The sequence below is a fragment of the Equus asinus genome, chromosome 25, assembly GCF_041296235.1.
Source record: "Equus asinus isolate D_3611 breed Donkey chromosome 25, EquAss-T2T_v2, whole genome shotgun sequence".
Taxonomy (NCBI): Eukaryota; Metazoa; Chordata; class Mammalia; order Perissodactyla; family Equidae; genus Equus; species Equus asinus.
Window position 1 is genome coordinate 29,595,626 of NC_091814.1, and position 20,379 is coordinate 29,616,004.

Genomic DNA, 20,379 nt, shown 5'->3' on the forward strand with positions numbered 1-20,379 from the left:
CACTGCTGTCTTTGCCTGAATGCTTTTAGTCTACAGCTCAGCATATCCAAAACCTACCCACTGTTTATCTACAGAAAAGGGCACAAAACTCCTTGGATTCTCAAAGTAAGCACACTTCTGTAACTAGAAACTAGAGTGAGAAAAAAGAACTCTACCTAAAGTTCAGAAGCCCTGTGGTGTCCCCTTCACTTAGTTGCTGACTCAACACTCTAACCCTGGAAAGAATTCCACTATCCCCACTTTTAATAGCACAGATTGGTTTTAAGTTGTCTAAATTTATAGAAATGGAATCATGGTTTACGCGTTCTTTCTTTCATGTCTTTGTTTCCCTAAACATTATATTTGTGATATTTATGCATGTTGTGTGTAGTTGAGGTTCATTCATTTTCATTTCTGTTAAGTAGTCCGTCATTGTATCAATATACCACAATTTACTTATCGTGTTCTCTGATAATGGAATTTGGGTTGTTTTCAATTTTTTTGGACTATGTTTTCTTTTAGGAGATTTGTAACTTTACTTTCACATTAGATCTATGATTCACTAGAAACTTTTATGGTGTGAAGTAAAGAACTAAGATTCGTTTTTTTACCATATAGATATCCAATGGACCTGGCAGCTTTTACTGAAAAGACCTCCCTTTCCCTCATTGCTCTGTAGCATCACTTTGTCATAAGTCAATTAACCATGCATATTTGGGGTTTGTTGCTTGACTCTCAATTGTTAACCTTTCATCTATTTGACTATGTTACACCAATACCACAATCTCTTATTTACTATAGCTTTATAAATAAATCTTGTTATCTGGCAGTGTAGTTTCTCCAATTTTGTTCCTCTCCTCCTTATTCCTCCTCCATCTCTTCCTTCATCTTCTTAGAGATTGTTTTTAGATCTTTGGATCCTTCATATTCCATATGAATTTTAGAATCAACTTGTCAATTTCCATCAAAGTCTTACTGAAATTTTTATTAGGATGCATCTTATCCATAGGTCAGTTTGAGAGGGACTGACATCTATATGACACTGTGCCTTCCAATCTATAAATATGGTATTTCTCTATATTTATTTAGATCTATTTATCTCCTTAGCTTTCAGTGAAGAGCTCTTATGCATCTTTCATTAGATTTATTCCTAGGCACCTAGAATTTTAAATTATATCTCTACAAAAATGTCTTTTTAAATAACTTTGTTGACTGTATATATCAAAATTGGATTTTATTATTGACCTTGTATTTGGCAACTTGCTAATTCTAATTTCTTAATTATGCCACCTGTGAATAGTAACAGTTTGCCTTCCTTTCCATGCCTCCTATTTATCTATCTATTTATCTGTCTATGTATCTAGTTATCAAATTATTGATACCTTATTTCCGTGAATAGGACCTGCAGTTCAATGGCAAATGGAAGTGGAATTCTACCAAGTGCTTTTTCTGCATCTACTGAGGCTACGAAAAACATTTTTTCCCATTAATGTAGAGAATGCTCTACTGTTATTTGTAACTGCATAAAAAACCACCCCAAAATTTAGTGGCTTAAAATGACAGAATTGATTTGTTCATAAAGCTGCAATCTGGGAAAGACTCTCTGAGGACAACTTTGCTCTACTCAGTATCAGCTAGGGTGACTCAAAGACTGTGAGATGGAGTCATCTGAAGGTTTGCTTACTCACATGTCTAGTACCTGACCTGGGAAGAGTCAATCAGCTGGAGGTTAGAATGGCTGGGGCTCCTCTGGTGTGTCTGTCTTTGCATGATGTCTGTCCTTGGTCTCACTAGTCTGGCCACTGAGGGTAGCTCCAATTATCAGCCACTACTTTAGAAGACATACTATATTCTATAGATCAATATCCCAAATTCATAAGGTATTCTTTCTCCTCTGATGGAGCATTCAATAGAACACTCTACTTTTTTATAAGGTCAGCTGTTTCTGTGGGATGGGATACAAGGTAGGACCAGTGAATTTCAGGAGCATCAGTCCATTGACTTACTTTTCACTATCAAATACATTTCTTGATCAGAAGCAGTGTTGCATGTCCTACCGTGACAGAAAATAAGGCAGTCAATAAGTCCACAGGTGATTTGGCTGGTAGAAGCCTGGCCGCAGGATGATAACTCTGAATCCAGACAAGAATCTACTGCTGATAGGCAAATCACTGTGTCCTCCATTATGGGAAGTCAAATGTTCTGCTGGCCTCCCTGACATATGCACATTGGTAGATAAAAATGCCAGCTTTCTTGTTCCAGGTAGGATATGTCTGAGGCGTGTTCTACACTCACCACCTCAGGTTCCCTAAGAGATCCAGCCTCAGTTGCCCACAGAGGTAACCTGCTCACTAATGCAAGCTGTATTCATTTTCTTCCCTTCAATCTTAATGTCCCTATTCCTTTAATGACGCATTCTAGGAGCATCTCTCAGATAGATTTCTTGCACTCAAATCTTTATCTTAAGGACTGCTTCTTGGCAGGCTAAGGCAAATAGCGAGTTCTTATTCACTCAGGCATTTGGTTCATTCAATAGATGTTGATGTGATCTTTTCATGGTGAATTGGGCCATAGGAATAGAGTTTCATCACTTAAGATTTTAACCTTATTCCTGCCCTTCCTGTATATTTAAGACAATAAATACCTATTTTTTCACTTTTTCTCAATTATTGCACAAACTTAGAATTTCTGAACTGAAAATATCAGAACTCATTCTAGTCTCAAACCCTTATTTAAACATATGTGGAGACTGAGGCCTGAGTTATTGAGAACTGTGGCTAAGCCACGGGGCTAATTCTCAGTAGATCATATAGAGATTTGGTCTCCCTATAGAGCAGGTCATCTGGGGTCTTTTCAATAATAGTAAAAAGCAGAATGTTCTCAGGCATGGTCTCCTAAATGATAGGTTCAGGATCCTGCACAAGAAACCTTTGTAGTCTGAGTTCATTAAATGGAAATTAGTTTGTTATAGTGGAAAGAGCTTGAGATTTGGATCAGACTTGGGTTCAGAATCTGATGTGGCTACTGCTGAGAAACGTTTTGGGACATATGCTCAGTCTTTCTGAATCACTTTCTTCATCTGTAAAGTGTGGCTGTAATACCTATGTTTGGGTTTGCTTTAAGAAATTAAATGCAATGATTTATATAAAAGTTTGGAATATCGTTAATAAGCAGAAATTTTTTAAAAAAATAATGTTCTGTTAAATCACTTAAATTATCTCTTTTATCTGACCTACTCAGATTTTATTTTAGTTCCTCTTTATAAAATTAAGCAACCACATGGTGTGTTTATTTGCTTTCCTTCCTCTTCAGGAAAGTTGAAATTTAATTGTGTTGTCATCAGTATTACAGAGGAATCCAGCCACTACTTTCTGGGAAGTGTTCCTCTTTATTTTTGAGAGCTAAGCGCTGAGCCACAGTGCTACATCTCTGAGACTATTCACCATGTCCCTCAAGATGCAGAGAACTTACCCTGCATTGTGCCTCCTTGGGGTCTTGTCTCTACTGCAATGCCCACCTGTCCTGTGTGGTGAGTACAGAGGTGATAGAAAAGAGGGGAGAGTTTAAGCCAAGGTATGCAGAAGAATTCCTGATATATAAACAAATGGCAATAATTCAGTACAACTTTGGGGAAGTGCAATGAAGTATTTTATCAAGAAAGATATTTGAATAGTTTTACTCCTTCTGATGTAGATTATAATTACTTGGAAACCAAAATATGAGGAGCTGATCTAGCCACAAAAAAAAAATCCTTCTAATTTTTATATTAATGTATTATATTTAAATGGATACTCCTAAATTCTTAAAGAATTAATTCTTCTATAGGTTTACTTACTTTCCTATTGCATTAATGATTGAGTAGAAAACTTTGCCATCCAGAAAGTAAAATTTTATGTTATTACAAATAATGAGTGAATTTGTTAGAGTAAAATTACAAAGCTCTGTATAAACTGAAAATATTATATAAGTGTAAGGTATTGTATTTCAAATTAGGTTATACTTGTCGCTAACCAATGAGCACTGAGAGGGTTTGCAAGAACTTGCAGCCCACTCTAGAGTAGAGCTGTTTATAAATGCAGATAAGAGTAATTGTTTTAGTTGATAAATGGAAATATGGCGATAAAAGTGACATTTCTTATTGATTTGCTGGTATGATTTCTTCCTTAAAGGAAGGAATTTCTAAGACTATTTTTTAAATGTATACGTACATATCCCTTATACCACTGTCAGAGCATTTAACATAGAGAATTTTGCACAGAATGACAAAATCATGCAACAGAGAAGAGATTTCACCAACAGCTATGTCTATTTCAATGGAGACTGTTTCTTATTCATGTGATATCGGGTATTTTCCCAATTCTGACAATATAAGGATTACATGCCAAGCAGACGGAATGTGGAGTCCCAAAATGCTACCCTGTCCTCCTGTGTCAAGATTAATTTCTAAGTCCCCAGAATGACTTCATGCTATTCAGGCTTTATGAATTTTCTTAAAATCACAGAGTGACTTCAGTTTTGTTTTACTAAGAGAGGTACAAAAATATTTTACTTTGGAAGTTTTTGCATCATAATGATGGATATTTTAGGGGAAATTTTAAGATTAGGTGAGAGAATTCATATATCCTGGGTCAATCTCCTCTCTTAAGAATTGAAATGGCTAAATCTGTTATTCTTCCAAAGCTCTACGCCATCCCAACACTCTCATTGCCTTCTGTGGCCTTCCAGATCTCCTCTTCCTTTATGAGGCAGTGAAGGTAGATTATATCCAACCAGTCACAGAAACTTGTCATGGTTCCTTCAGGCTTCTTTGTATTTATCCCTTCTTCTTCCATTCCCACCTTACCTGTGGTCCTTGTTCAGCATAAGATATGCCCAAATATGTCTCACTCCGGTTTCTGAGCTTGCCTTTTTTTCATCCTTCAGTAACAATTTTCTGCTGCCTCTAAGCCTTTGTTCAAATCATCACTCCAAGACAAAATGCCTGCCAGTATCTCACCCGTCAAAGAAATGTTTATCCAAACCTTAAAATATGCTTCCAGTCCCCTCTAGGATGTATCTTATCCTTTCTGTCTTGGTTTTCTCTTTCCTTCTTTTTTATACCTGTCTTGTTGGCATTCCTTGTCTTTGAATACTTAATTATAAACTGATTGATATTGTGGTTTTGCTGTTCATGTGGTTGTGACATTTTCCTTACAGTATTGAAAGAATAATCCTCATATTCTGAATAGCCTGAATAGCCTCATATTCTAAATAATGCTGAATAGCCTTACAGGTATCAATTTACATAAATGTTTGTTACGTTAATTCATAAAAGGGCATTTTCTAATGATGTGTTTTGATCTGGAGCTTAGAAAATTTCATTTTCCAACCCTAGACAGGGGACATTTATTTTGGACCTGTAATGTCAACAGTGAAGACACAAAGATACTTGAGACATGTTCCCTGCTCTCGAAAGGGAAAAAAACATAAATATAAATAGTATAAATTAGCTGTTAAATAATTGCTAGAGAATGTAGATTGAAGCTACAGAGAATATGGACTTTTGAGCAAGAGAGATCTCAGTTGTCTGTGCCACTCAGTAGCTGCCTGACTTGGAACAAGATACTTAACCTCTCCAAGGGTCTATCTCCTGATAGAAAAAGTGAGGAAGATGATAATGTGTGTCTTTCAGGGGTGTTGTGATGATTGGTGTTGAGATGATATATGAAAAGTCTAGATTGTGTATACATACTATCTACAGGATACATAGTATACATATACTATGTATGGTGTACATTGTGTCATAGTATACATAAATAATGTATACACAATGTCTAGATTATAGTAAGATCTCAATAAATAGTTGGATAGGATATATAATCTCTTCATAATAACTGCTGTAGAAGCTCAGAGAAATAAATGATAACTATTTGCTGGGCAGTAAGAGAAGCCTTCACAGACCAAGTGGGTCTTTAGTAGCAAATAGAGAAAAAGGGTAACATTCTAGGTAGGAGAAAGGATACTGGTACAGGTGCAGACATAGAGATGTGAGTGGCATATTTGGCTAGATGGATTAATTATCTTACAGAAGAGGGTTCATATAAGAAAATAGTGATAGTCAAGGTTGAAATATCCGTAAGAAAGGCCAGGAAAAAGTCTTCTAAATATCTATGGGTTATAAATGTTTTTAAACTTTTATTTCTAAAAAGTATACAATTCTGAAACTTCATTACTTGGTTTCAGTCTTAATGAAGCCGAAAGAAGATGGATGCTATTTGTCACTGCTTTTAAATAATTTTGAAAATTTACCTTTTCGTATAGGTTTAATTCTACCTCTCATTTTGGAGGCTCCTATGAAATTCTTTAGTTGGAGGAAGATGACCTGGTTGGAGTACTTTAGCAAATCAGGGACAGGGAGAGCAGACTCCAAGTGTCTCGGGACACTGTTTTCCCAGTTTCTCTTTGGTGGTCACATCTTCCAAAGATGGAAATGAGATTGTCAGCCATAGGAGCCTCCTCAGGGTGATTCTGCTAGCCATTAGCCTCACTTTTTATTTTTCAGAGATATGTTACTCAATAGCAGAGCCGAAGAATGGCAAAATCACTCAAGGGAGAAAAAGTGGTTCTGGCAATAGCTGTGTCTCTTCCTACAGAGACATGGTTTCATATACATGTTATGAGAAATGTAAGTTTGAAGCCAGCTGCCCTAAGGAAATGGCATGTGGAGTCCCCAAAACCCCAACATCTGATCAGAGTAAGAGCTTATGGAATTACGTTATTTTAGAATTTTTTTCATATCAAAGTGATGGAGAGTATTAAGGGAAGGTTTCAAATTAGGTAAAAGAATCTGTATACCTTGCATGATTCTTGGAGTGGACAAACTTGTTAAAAAGCACTGCCTCAGTTCCAACCTTCTCTTTTTTCCCCATTGTTTGTTCTCATTCTCTTGACATTCCTGGTTTCCTTTCATTTTCTGAATCAGTGAAAATAGGCCACGTCTAATAGATCAACTAGACTTTTGAGTTATTACCCTGTGTTTCTTGGTATTTATTCTTTCTCCCTTCCTTTTGTTCATATGCCTTAGTCTGCAGTACAGACACACCCAAATCTATTTGAATCTGCATTTCTGAACTTACTTCCTATCTTCCTTCTCTACTTCCTGTACTCTGGAGCATCATCATGCTAGCTACTTTTTGCTTATTCAGTAGAATTAATATGATGCCATTGATATCCAGGGTCAATGTGATATTCTGTGGCTGTCCCAATGGTCATGATATCTTCAGACTCTAGTATATAGGCGCAGGTGAGTTACCATCACCCAGGGCTAAAATGGCAAATGTATGATTCTGACCCTTTCATGTGTGTGCAGACTGTTTCTGACCTTCTTTTCTGATAGGGACGGAAAAGAAGGCCTCTGATAAATCAGTTGCCTCATTTACCCAAAGACACATTAATCTTTTCTAGCAACAATACCACATCCGGTACAGTGGCTGCAATAGGGGCTAAAATGTTGAGTTTTCTATAGTCTACCATAATTCTCCAGAATCCTAATTTTTGTAGTAGACAGAGTGGTGAAGTAGATAGGGTTATGCTGGGGATGCATCTTTAGTTCTTTAAGAGTAACACTAATTTCTCCTTTTCTCCTACCCTTCAGCACCTGATATCTTTTTTTAATTTACCTTCTTTGCCTCAAGGGGAAAGCGGAAGTATCAATGGTTTCTACTTGCCTTCTTGGATATGATAGTTCTCTTCCCATAGGCCAAAGACCCAATATGGGGGTTGTGCCAACTACCAGTTTTGTCTATTCTGATTATACTTTCAAAGATAATGGAAGTAACCACCAAGTGGTCTAATGGGGGAGCCATCAGTGTCAACTCAGGCTCTACGTCCATTAATCCTTGGATTAGTTTGCACCTTTCACCAATGCACAGTTAACTATGTAAATAACATAGGTTCTTTTGGAAGACTGGAAGACTCATTACTGCACATACTTTCCAAGGTGTTGTAGTGTCTTTCTCCTGGGAACTGCCTTTTTCTTCAATGATCTCCAGATCTGACAACTGGCACAGGTTCAGAAACTGAGTAAGAGATTGTGAGTTTTTATTTTATGGTATAACTTGAGCAATATCTTTGTCTGCTTCTCATCTATTTTCATCCCTATGAACGCCATGTTCTATTAACCATCTTCATAACTGTTAGACACTTCTGGTTGTCTACCTTGCCACTCATGATGATTACACTTACTTAGCTTCTAAAGCATATGGAGCACCTCTATTACTAAGAGTAGAACTTGTTCTTTTATGGTCTTCCTATCATCAGCTTTGGCCTTTGATATTGGTACTCCTCTTGTTGAAAATCCCTTATGCCCTTGGTAAGTGTATCCTTCAGGCCCTCTCATATAACATAATCACAAATTATGATTATAAGTTATTATAATTTATGATTATGTTATATGATTTTCCAGCATATATAGAATATCCACTCCAGTATGCTCACTTTCCTGAGTCATTTAATCCTTCCTTTTACCATCTCCCATGGCAATTCCAACATTTCAGTCTTGCTTACCACAGTAAGCCAGCATGTTTTCCATGCCTGTAGGAGGCATCTTAGGATAGTACTTGTAACTGCTGTAGTCCATCAGTATAGTATTTTACCTGACATTCTTGATGATCTGTTTTATTTAAATTTCTTATGCCATGTTTGTGGAACTTGACAGCGTTCCCTTTCAGAGAGGTGCTCTGCACCATATCATGTCTATTATTTCAACATGGAAGTCATCATATTTATTCTTTCTATTAGCTCTTTTCTAAAATATTTTATGATAAAGTAAGTATATTCTTGGTGAAGATGGATGGACAGTTTTGACTGGAAGCTATGACTCAGAGATTGTGGATTTATTTAGCGTCTTTACAGTTTCTCACAGATGCACTTCTCTGCGTTTAGCCTTAAATCGATGGAGTGTACCATTAGTACAGTGTGACTTTGGGTTTGATCTAGCCTTCATGCCAAATGGTCCCTAAACAGTGTAAAGGTTAGTGAACTTGTCAATGAAATGAAGCAAAATCTGAGTTCTTGTAATTCCACTTGCACTATCTACAGTTCCTTAGCCTGAGGCTTACAGGAGGGCAGCACAGATCTCGGCTTTGGCTAAGTGATCCTATGGGCAGAGAAGATGAAAGGACAGAATTAAGCCTCCTACAAACCACGCAGATCCTGGGATGTGTTATTTTTTATATTCTGCAAGCTCACACACTCTCACTTTTATGTCTCACTGTCAAGGTTGCTGTTTCCCTCCTATTGTTGCCCATGGACATCCTACACAAACACAGTCATATGCTTTATTCAGAAAGGAGGCAATATATGAATGTGAGAAAGGATACGCTCTGGTTAGACAGACCAGACTCTCCTACAGTTCTTTGTGCTAAGCACCTGAACTCCCTCAATGTAAAAGTAACCCCAGCTCCCTTTTCATTTCATGGCTTAGTGTGTGGAACTGCCATGAGGGGACTGAGTGTAAAGTTTCTTTGCTACCAGTGGCAACATGAAAACATTTGATTTGACTAGATTTATTTAGAGTAATTACTATAGTCAGATGGTACCCAATGCAAATAATACAAATGGCATACAGAAGCAGTCATCTCTCTCCTACTTCTTTCTCTCCGGCACAAAATTAAGCTTTCTTAAGGTGTCCCCTATTCCCACTTTCTTGTATATATTTCCAGAAATATTCTATAAGTGGTACAATTTATGTGATGGTAGCTGTGGCCTATAGGAAAATTTTCATGGAAACTTGCTCTAGCATGAATGTAGGCTCTCAGGGGCTAATTCCAAACATCATGAAGTGACAGGTATTTCCATCAAATCCCTGTGCAGGGCACCACCTGCCCATGATATGATATAGGCGTGTGGTGGGGGACTCTTAGTTTGCCAATCTGTTATGAGGACAGAAGGACTCAAGATGAGGTCTGATTTTTACATGCACACAAATTTAATATCACTTTGCCATCAACAACTCCATGGATTACCTGCCAGCATTGTCTCCATTACACACAGAAGGATAATAGGCAAGAGGGAAAATTTCATACTAGAATCAAGATATGAAGGATAGTTGCTTTGATAGCTGAGAATCTGGGGTCACATGCCTTTTTAATTTCTTGTCATATTATTAAAAATTTTATAACCTTGACAAGTTTCTTGACCTCTCTTCATCTCATTTTCTCCTAGATTTCTCCTAGGTAGAATGGAAATAGTAACAGTGCTCATTTCAAAGAGCTGAGTGAGACTTAAATGAGGCAATCACGTAAAATTCCAGCCCAAAGTCTAATACATACTCAGTGCTCAATAAATATGTTAATGAATATTTTTATCAAAATGAAAGAAAAAACTGCAGCACTTAAATATAGTTCATTTTTATTAACCTAGACTCATTTTTTTTTCTTAGATTTACAGATTGCTTAAAATTGTGTTTCCATTGTAGCTATGTCTAAAATCACAGATGGAAAATAGAAAGCTCTCTGTGGATAAGGATCAATATATTGAACCTGAAAATGTCATCATCTAGTGTGACTCTGGCTGTGGTATGGTTGGTCCCCAAAGTATCACTTGCTCAGAGAACAGATCCTGGTACCCCAAGGTGCCCAAGTGTGAGTAGATGAATGTCATAATCCAAAGGAGTCCCTATGCTATGAAACCCTAAAAATGGTGCCTTCCCCAAAGCACTGTCTTAACCAGCAACGTTGAGATCTGACTTGTCAGGATTCATTTATCATTCAAAGGAATTCTCCTTTTTTTTCCTTGAAGAACTCTGATATGTTAAGAGCAGCAATTTTCTCTGCTCTCACTTGACAGCAGAAAAAACTGAGCCCCATAAGGAGAAGAGGGTCTCATAGACCTGAGAGTACTGCTTTCTAATTTTAAATTTTCTAGACTATATAATATACTGTTGTTCCATTTTGGGGGAAGAAATAGCCTATGTCTCCATGGAGGCTTTCTGGGAAGCTGTCTCAGAACAAATCTATATCCATCTAGGGAAGACTATGGTGGGACCCAAAGTGTTTTATAGTTTTCCTGCTCACCCACCAGTTGGAGTTGGTCTTGGACATGATCCTGTAGTCCTGCCATTGTCAGTATGCACCCCTCTTTGTGATTTGGAGAGAGAGCTTTCAATCCCATTCACCACCCATATCACTTTTAGGAGGTCCCTGAAGTCTGTGAGCAAGTGTTAGCAGGCAGAAAACTCATGCATTATCTCTCAACCCTGGAGGATGTGAAAATGACCCAATCTCTGGAGACTTAACTGCCAGAACTAGAAACAGACAAAGCAAGGAAATCCACTCTGGAGACATCAGTGTAATTTTTCCCCAAAAAAGGGAGAAAAAGGTAACTTGCTGCCTTCAATTCTGTATTGATCACTTCAGTTTATCAACCTTGCCATCCCTTTGGCACCAAAATTCATTGTAATAAATATTCACATATCAAAACTATTTGTCTCCATGATCATTTAGGATCTCACCAAATGAAGATCCTAAACAAGCTCATTACATTAAGTTAATACTTTTATTTTACTGTGAAGACCTTGAAAATACATATTTGCATATACACCAATATATTCCCCTTGAAAACTTTATTCCAGAGCTCTACATGTCCAAATCAGTCATGTCCTTAAAAACTCAGATTAAATGTCAACATACCCAAAAAGCTTTGTCCATTCTTCCCCATTTGAAAGGAGTCATGCCCTTTTCTAAATCCCCATGCACTTGACCTTTGCCTCACTAATGCTACTTCTTGACTTCTACCTTACACAAAGGGGATTTATGTTCATGCCTGACCTCTTTATTCCACCCTTAGAAAACAAACTCTGAAAGACTCATAAATGTGAAAGCCACATGGCAGCCACCTGTGTATTCCCAAGCCCTCCATATGATTTGGTCCTTATTTCCCTTAATAGAAAAGTAAAGTGGCTTGAGAAACTATCCCACACATTAGAAGAAACCCCATATCAATCACTTTTATACCTTGGAGTATTCTGGAGGCTTTTATTCCTTCCACTCTCCACTTCCTCCATCTCTGCTTACTCTGAAATCTCTTTCTCACTCATGTTTCAGCTCCGCTGGCTTTCTCATCTTTCCCTAGAACCCAGAACCCTATGCTAACAATGACCCTCTTTCATTTAATTTCCCCAAACATACTCAGAAGAGGCAATAGCATGTTGCAGGCTTTCACTAAACTTAAGACATAACAGAGGGGCTTGAACTGTTAGAGAAACCTATTTAACATGGAAGGTATCTATCCATGGTCTTAAAAGCCATTACCTGCTCCTGCTACTAGGAATTGATTTTGGTTGATATTTATTTGGGTTTCCCTGGGACAAAGATTTGTGGGTAACTAGTTTCCTTGGTTGGCAGCACCAGAAAGCATGGTTAGTGAGAGGGTGGTAAGAAGATGAAGGAAGGACAGCTTAAAGAGGGAGCATTATTGAGGGGATTATTGTTGTTGCTAACAGGAGCTCAATTATGCTGGCTGCCTTCTGAAAGCATATGTAATACAATTCTGATTTGTCTTCCTGAGGATGAGGACCTGGGGTACTTATTCACCAACTCTCTTTCCTCACTGGTAGAGGCTTGCTCCAGCAGCATTGACTCCCAGGACATCTGACAGTCACTTCTGGTCAGCTGAGAAGACTTCTGAGGACAAGGACACTGGTAGCGGGTGGCACTATGGGGCTGCTTGCAGGGGTAGAGATAACGGGCAGAGCACAGATGGCTTCTTCTACAGTTGCCTTTTCTTGGACTCTCTGTTGACATTTATTCTGGTCTATCAGTCTCTCTCTACTCAAATCTCTCAGCAAAAAAACTTAAAAAAAAAGAAACAAGACCCAACAATATGCTGCTTCCAGGAAACACATCTCAGCTCTAAAGACAAACATAGGCTCAGAGTGAAGGGATGGAAGATGATATTCCAAGCTGATGGCAAAGAAAACAAAGCAGGTGTTGCTTTACTTACATCAGACACAGCAGACTTCAAGACAAAAAAGACAATGAGAGAGAAATAGTGGCAGTATATAATGCTAAAAGGAACTTTCCACCAAGAGGACATAACACTTATGAATATATATGCACCTAAAACAGGAGCACCAAAATACATAAAACAACTCTTAACAGACCTAAAGGGAGAAATTAACAGCACCAATATAGGTGCTATTACAATAATATTAGGGGACCGCAACACCCCACTTACATCAACAGATGGATCATCCAGACAGAAAGTCAACAAGGACATAGTGGATTTAAATGATACAGTTTATTGGATGGACTCAATAGATATATAGAGAGCATTCCATCCCAAAACAGAAGAATATACATTCTTCTCAAGTGTACATGGAACATGCTCAAAGAGTGACCATATGTTGGGAAACAAGGCAATCTTTAATAAATTTAAGGAGATGGAAATCATATTAAACATCTTTCCCATCACAATGCTATGAAATTAGAAATCAACTACCAGAAAAAAGCTGGAAAGTGACAAATATGTGGAGAATAAACAACATGCAACTGAACAAACACTAGATCAAAGAAGAAATCAAAGGAGAAATTAAAAAATACCTGGAGACAAATGAAAATGAAAATACAACATACCAACTCTTATGGGATGCAGCAAAAGCAGTTCTAAGAGGGACGTTCATAGCAATACAGGCCCACCTCACCAAACAAAAAAAATTTCAAAAAAGTAATTTTAAACTACACCTAACAGAATTAGAAAAAGAAGAACAAACAAAGCCCAAAGTCAGCAGAAAGAGGGAAATAATAAAAATTAGAGTAGAAATAAATGAAATAGAGACTAGAGAAACAGTAGAAAGGATCAGTGAAACTAAGAATTGGTTCTTTGAGAAGATAAACAAAGTTGACAAACCCTTAGTCAGATTCACCAAGAAAAAAAGATAAAAGGCTGAGATAAATAAAATTAGAAATGAAAGAGGAGAAATTACATTGCTTACTGCACAAATGCAAAGGATTGTGAGAGAATACTATGAAAAACTATATGCCCACAAATTGGATAGCCTAGAAGAAATGGATAAATTCTTAGACTCACACAACCTCCCAAAACTGAATCAAGAAGAAATAGACAATCTGAATAGACCAATCACTAGTAAAGAGATTGAAACAGTAATCAAAAACCTCCCCAAAAGCAAAAGTCCTGGACCAGGGGCTTCTCTGGAGAATTCCACCAAACATTCAAAGAAGATATAATATGTAGCCTTCTCAAACCATTCCAGAAAACTGAAGAAGATAGAATGCTCCTAACTCATTCTATGAGGCCAACATTACCCTGGTATCAACACCAGACAAGGACAAGACAAAGAAAGGAAATTACAGACCAATATCACTAATGAACATAGATGCAAAAATCTTCGACAAAATACTGGCAAACCAAATACAGCAATACATGAAAAGGATCATACAGCATGATCAAGTGGGATTTATACCAGGGACACAGAGATGGTTCAACACCCACAAATCAATCAATGTGATACACCACATTAACAGAAGGAGGAATAAAAATCACATGATCATCTCAATAGATGCAGAGAAAGCATCTGACAAGATCCAACATCCACTTATGATAAAAACTCCCAATAAAATAGGTATAGAAGGAAAATATCTCAACATAATAAAGTCTATATATGACAAACCCATAGCCAACATCATACTTAATGGTAAAAAATTGAAAGCCATCCCTCTGAAAACAGGAATAAGACCAGGGTGCCCACTCTCACCACTCCTATTCAACATAGAGCAATTAGGCAAGAAAAAGAAATAAAAGGAATCCAGATAGGAAGGGAAGAAATGAAACTCTCACTGTTTGCAGATGATGTGATTCTATATATAGAAAATCCTAAAGAATTCATCAGAAAACTATTAGAAATAATCAACTACAGCAAAGTTCAGGGTACAAAATTAACTTACAAAAATCACTTGCATTTCTAAACACTAATAACGAACTGGCAGAAAGAGAAGTCAAGAATACAATCCTATTTACAACTGCAACAAAAAGAATAAAGTATCTAGAAATAAATTTAACCAAAAAGGTGGAAGACCTATACACCGACATTATTGAATTGAAGAAGCGCATTGTCAAGCCACATGTCTGCGTGTGTGACTGGAAACTAAACTCATGAGGAAACTATGAAGGGGTGTCAAACACATACCTGAGAGTTGTCCCACTCAAAGGGCAAGAGAGTTGCAGTATTGATAAAACAACTTCCATCACTTATGGATCTTAAGATCTGCTTCTGGGAGGTGTTAATTACTTGGTATTTTTGACTTGCTGTGCAAGTCATCAGAGTAGCCTTCAATGGCTCTGGAAAAAGCTTTAGCAAAATAAGCAGATGCTGGGTTTTGGAAGTTGTGCAGAGTGTGCCAAAGTGATAGAGCCCTGGTGATATTGACAGCAATTTGACAGTGTCTGCCATATACTTCAACATGAGCGGATGTTCTCATATCTTTATACTCACTTTCCTGCTCTGTCTTTGCTTCTTGGGCTTATGTTCTCCCCTTTCTTGATTTATTTCCTCATTTTACTGGAATACATTCTCAAGGAGCTGCCTACAAAATGATACACAGAAAGTAAAATATTGAGCTCTTGTCTGTTTGAAACCGTCTTTATCTGAATACTTACTTGATTGATAATTCGGCTGAGTGTAAAAAACTGGGTTACAAATAATTTTCTTTCAGAACTTTTAAAGAATATCGTCTTTGATGGTTTCCGCTACTGCAATTGAGAAGTCAGCAGCCATTTTTATTACTGATGACATAGAACTTTTTCTTTATCACTGTTCTTCTAGAAGGAAACTCATATTCCCTTATTCTGGGAAATTTTCTTGTCATAGTATCTTCAGTAATTTTCTCTCCTTTATTTTTTCTTTCTTCTTAATGGATATCTTACTGGTCAGATGTTGGACCTGTTTGTCAATCCTATAATTTTCTTATATTTTTCCTTCTGTTTCCTATGCTATCATCTCTGTCTCACCTCTCCCCCACATTCTTTGGGGATATTTCATTGACTTTGTATTCTGTTTTATTAATTTTATAAAATGTTCCCTTTATTAAAAAAGTTGTCCTGTTCTTTGTGGATATAATGACTACTTCTGTATCTCAGAGGATGTTACTAATCGTTTATTTGGAAGTTCTAGTCTCTGCAAACTTCTATTGATGATGATTCTATATTATACGTTCATTTTTCAGGGTGAGACCCACATGAGCTGATTTAAGTTGTATGTACGTGGAGAGAGCAGACAGTGAGCTATTTTTTTCTTATTGGCAGCTATAGCAGAGGCTGCTAATTGTTTCCCAGTATCCATTTTCTCCTACCTCTTTTAAGTAAGAGAAAACTACTCTTACCCCTTTAAATATCAGCAGGGCACATGGCTCCTCAGCTAGAATCTCCCTTGGAGCGACCTCCGGACGGGTGCAACTGTCCAGTTGCTTTCTTAAAAAGGAAGCTGCTTACCTCCGACTTCCTCTTTTGCCCTAAGAGGGCTGAAATGCTGACAGGGTGCTGGTGAGCCAGCTTCCACCATGCTGTTGAGGACAACACCCTAGGGGATGGTGGAGAAACAAAGAGGAAGGGACCCAATGTACAAACTTCTGCCTCTGGACTGTTGCATGAGAGAGATACAAACTTCTACCTCAGTTTCAGTAGCTTAATTTATACCCTAACAAATTCAGAGGAATCCCCAAATATCAGTGTTTATTGGTGTCTTCTCTGTTGCTGTCCAGTTTCTTCCAAGAAGGATCCTCCAGTCTCCTGCCTGCTTCCTTATTAACTTGAATTTCTACTATTCAAGATGAAGAAATTACTGCTTCTCTCCTTCTTCCTAAGACCTCAGGCTATTTTCACTGAAACGTTATTTTTTCACTGTCGGCATTGATAGCATTTACTTTCTTTCTTGAAATGATTGCTCCCATCCCCAGAAAGTAGAACAGTTGCATTCGTCTCCTTGTTTTATGTGGAATATTTTTCCTTCCTCTATAAGTTCATCTTTGTATTTTCCTCCGAGATTTGCCCATAGTATGTGCTGAATAATTATATCACAAATAAAGAGTATGTAAAGCTACATGAGATGCTAGTTTGGTATTAATATAACCCAACAAAAGATCAATTAAAATTTTCTGCTGCTAAATATCGTTCTCTGACTACAAGGAAACAAACTTTAAGCATGTACTTCATTCTCTCTCCTGGTTGAATGAGAGAGCCTGGGGAGAAGGAAGTTGGTGAATCAGAGACTTTCAGAAGAAAAATTATCTGTGAGTGGACAGTATGGATTGAGGTGCCGTTTTGTAATGTGGGAAGCAGAGTCAGAAAAGGAACATGGTTTTCCAAAAATTCTTCTTCTCTACAAACAGGCCAGTGAATAGCTCCTAATCCTGTGTTCCCATTATTTTTAGCAAATCACCAACTTTCTGATACATATTTTTACATTTAAAGATAAGATGAATTATCATTCATTATGAATATTATACATAACAAGTGATGCGTATTTATATAACTGAAAATTTTTCTTGCTAAAGAATTTTCTTAAGTTTTTCTTTCTTTTCTATCTCAGTACCCAGTACAAACCTAATAATTTCAAAGAAATTTTTAGCATATTTATAGTAAATATGCATAATCTAAACTTACTAAAATAAATATGAAAAATCAAAATCACATAAGAAGTAGAAGTAAATTTACTAAAATTCAATTTATATAGTAATTTTGATTGAGTTTATTTTCAGTCAAACTAAAATGGGAAATATAATGGATCAAAGGTTTACATTGTCTAGTAAAAAGAAACATTATTTCTAAAGGATAAGCTTTTTTTGTCTGTTATGAAAATAGAAAATAAATTTATTGCAGGAGTTACTTCACAAGGAACAGTGAATAACATAATAGATAAGGCCTTCAATCTCAGTTCATGAGTTTTTCAAAAAGCCAAATATATCATCTCTTTATGAAATTGAAATGATACAGGAAAACATGAGTCAGCATTGACACTTTAGCAAGGAGTTAAGCTACTGAGGTCCAGGCACATAGGTGCTAGAAATCTAAGCTTATAACGATGATTAGACCCTGGAATACATAGAGGAATGAATGAATAGTGTCTTTTAAACTAGTAGTTCCAAAATTAGCTAATTTTACATTTGTCTGTAATCCATTTTGAGTGAAGTTTTTCATCTGGTGAAAGAGTCAAGATTCTTTTTTTTTTTTTTTTTGCATATGGATGTCCAATTGTTCTGGGACCATTTGTTGAAAAGACTACCCATTCTCCATTGAATTACCTTGGCATCTGTGTCCACAATAAATTAACCATATATATGTTAGTGTATTTCTTGACTCTATTTTTTTCTATTGATCTACAAGTCCATTCTTATACTAATACCACAATACGTTGGTCATTGTAGCTTTATAGTAAGTCTCGAAATCAAGAAGTATGAGTCTTTCAACTTTTCATTCTTTTAATTGTTTTGGCTATTTTAGGTCCTTCACTTATCCACGTGCATTCTAGAAATAGCTCTTCAATTTCTACAAAACCTCTGCTTGGATTCGGATTAGAATGTTTTGAATCTTTAGAACAATTTGAGGAGAACTGATGTCTTAGTGATGTTGAGTCTTCCAATCCATGATCATCGTATATCACTCCATTTAATTAGGGTTTTTTGTTTCTTTTGATAAATGTTTTGGAGTTTTCTGTTGCCAGGCACCATATAGAGCTTGCGTCTTTTTAAAAACTTTTTATTTTGAAATAATTATAGATTTCCAGAAAGTTGCAAACATATTACAGAGAGGTCCCATGTAGCCATCACCCAGTTTCTCCCAATGGTGATATCTTAGAGAACTGTAATACTATCAATAATATCAGGGAATTGACATTGGTTCAGTGTGCGTGCATAGTTATATGCTATTTTATCACAGTGTGGACTTCCGAAACTGTCCCAGCAATCAAGATACAGTTATTTCATCACCACAAAGACTCCCCCTGAACTATTCCTTTTAGAGTCACACTCAGCTCTCTTCCCTAGCTCACCATCTCTAACACTGGTAACTACTAATCTGTTCTCCATCTCTATCACTTTGTCACTTTGATAATGTTTTACAAATGGAATCATACAGTGTGTAATCTTTTTAAAATGGCTTTTGTCACTCAGTATATTGCCCTTGAGATGTAGGTACTTTTTACATTTAAATTTACAATTTTTCAATGTTAGTATATAGAAATACAATTGATTTTTATATATTGACCACGTATATTGTGATCTTATTAAATTTTCTCATTAGTACTAGCAAGTTTTCTATAAATTCTTTGGAATTTACTAAGTAAACAATCATGTTTTCTGCAAGTAAACATAGTTTTATTTCTACTTTTCCAAACCATATGCCTTTTATTTGCTCTTCTTGCCTTATTGCACTTGTACCTTCAATATATTGCTAAACAGGAATGATGAAAATAGATATCCCTGCTTTGATTTCTAATCTTAAGGGAAAAGCATTCAGTATTGCCACATTAAATGATATTATTTCTAGGAGTTTTTACATTGGTTTCCTTACTTTGATAGCTCTCATTCCAAAAGTCAGATAACTAATGTGAGGATTATACAAACTGCTATATACTTGAAAACCATAGGAATGACCACCAGGTGGATCTATAAACCCAGTGTATCACTGTGAGATAAACATGAACTAGGAATCCTTTTATTGCCTGGCCCCTGTAGCTCCTATTTTAAAAGGGGTCACGGTGAGATTTTCTGTTTCCAGGTATCAGAGATGGCTCAGATCCAACAGGTCTCTAAAGATTCTAGTGCACAATTACATAAATAAATTACTGAAGGCTCCTTTGGGGAAGGACCACAGAAGTACTACTATAGATACTTGCTGTGACGTTGTATGGTCCTTCCTCAAAGGGATCTGTCCTCACTTTCAGTCTGAGAATTGACGAGAAAATTGCCAAAGGGGAAAAAAAAGGTCACTGGGCAAGAGACCATGACTTTCTATTAAAGTGGCTTACCTCAGTCTTTGGATCATTCATCCTTAATCTCTTTGATTACATATCGAGCAATACCTATGTCGGCTGACCCTTACGCTAAGGAACGATTAACTCTCTTCATAGATTCCTGCAGGTCAGGATGTCCTCTCCCCTGGCTGCATCCCAACCTTGCTGCCCTACATGCCTCACTCTTAAGGAGGCACTCACTCATAGGGTCAGCATTTCCACAACCCTAAAAATAAGTGCCTTCTTTAATTTTGCATTCTAGGCTCATCTCTTGCATCACCCTAGTCCTGGCCCTCCAATATTTTTTACCCAGCTTGCTTCTAAAGGTTAAATGCTGCCACTTAGCTTTGCTATCCTGGTATTCTATAATCACCACTGCTACCAGGCAGCCATGTTTG

At 36.9% G+C, this 20,379-nt stretch overlaps 1 protein-coding gene across 1 annotated transcript in view; it reads left to right on the forward strand.

The window, feature by feature from the left end:
* The first annotated feature begins 3,303 nt into the window (after positions 1-3,303).
* The window catches only part of LOC106835776 (apolipoprotein R-like), a 30,855-nt gene continuing 13,779 nt past the window's right edge, over positions 3,304-20,379 (forward strand). The window contains exon 1 of the mRNA XM_044758385.2: positions 3,304-3,508. Coding sequence (XP_044614320.2) covers positions 3,424-3,508 — 85 coding nt within the window. The 5' untranslated portion in view covers positions 3,304-3,423. The remainder of the gene's footprint in view (positions 3,509-20,379) is intronic.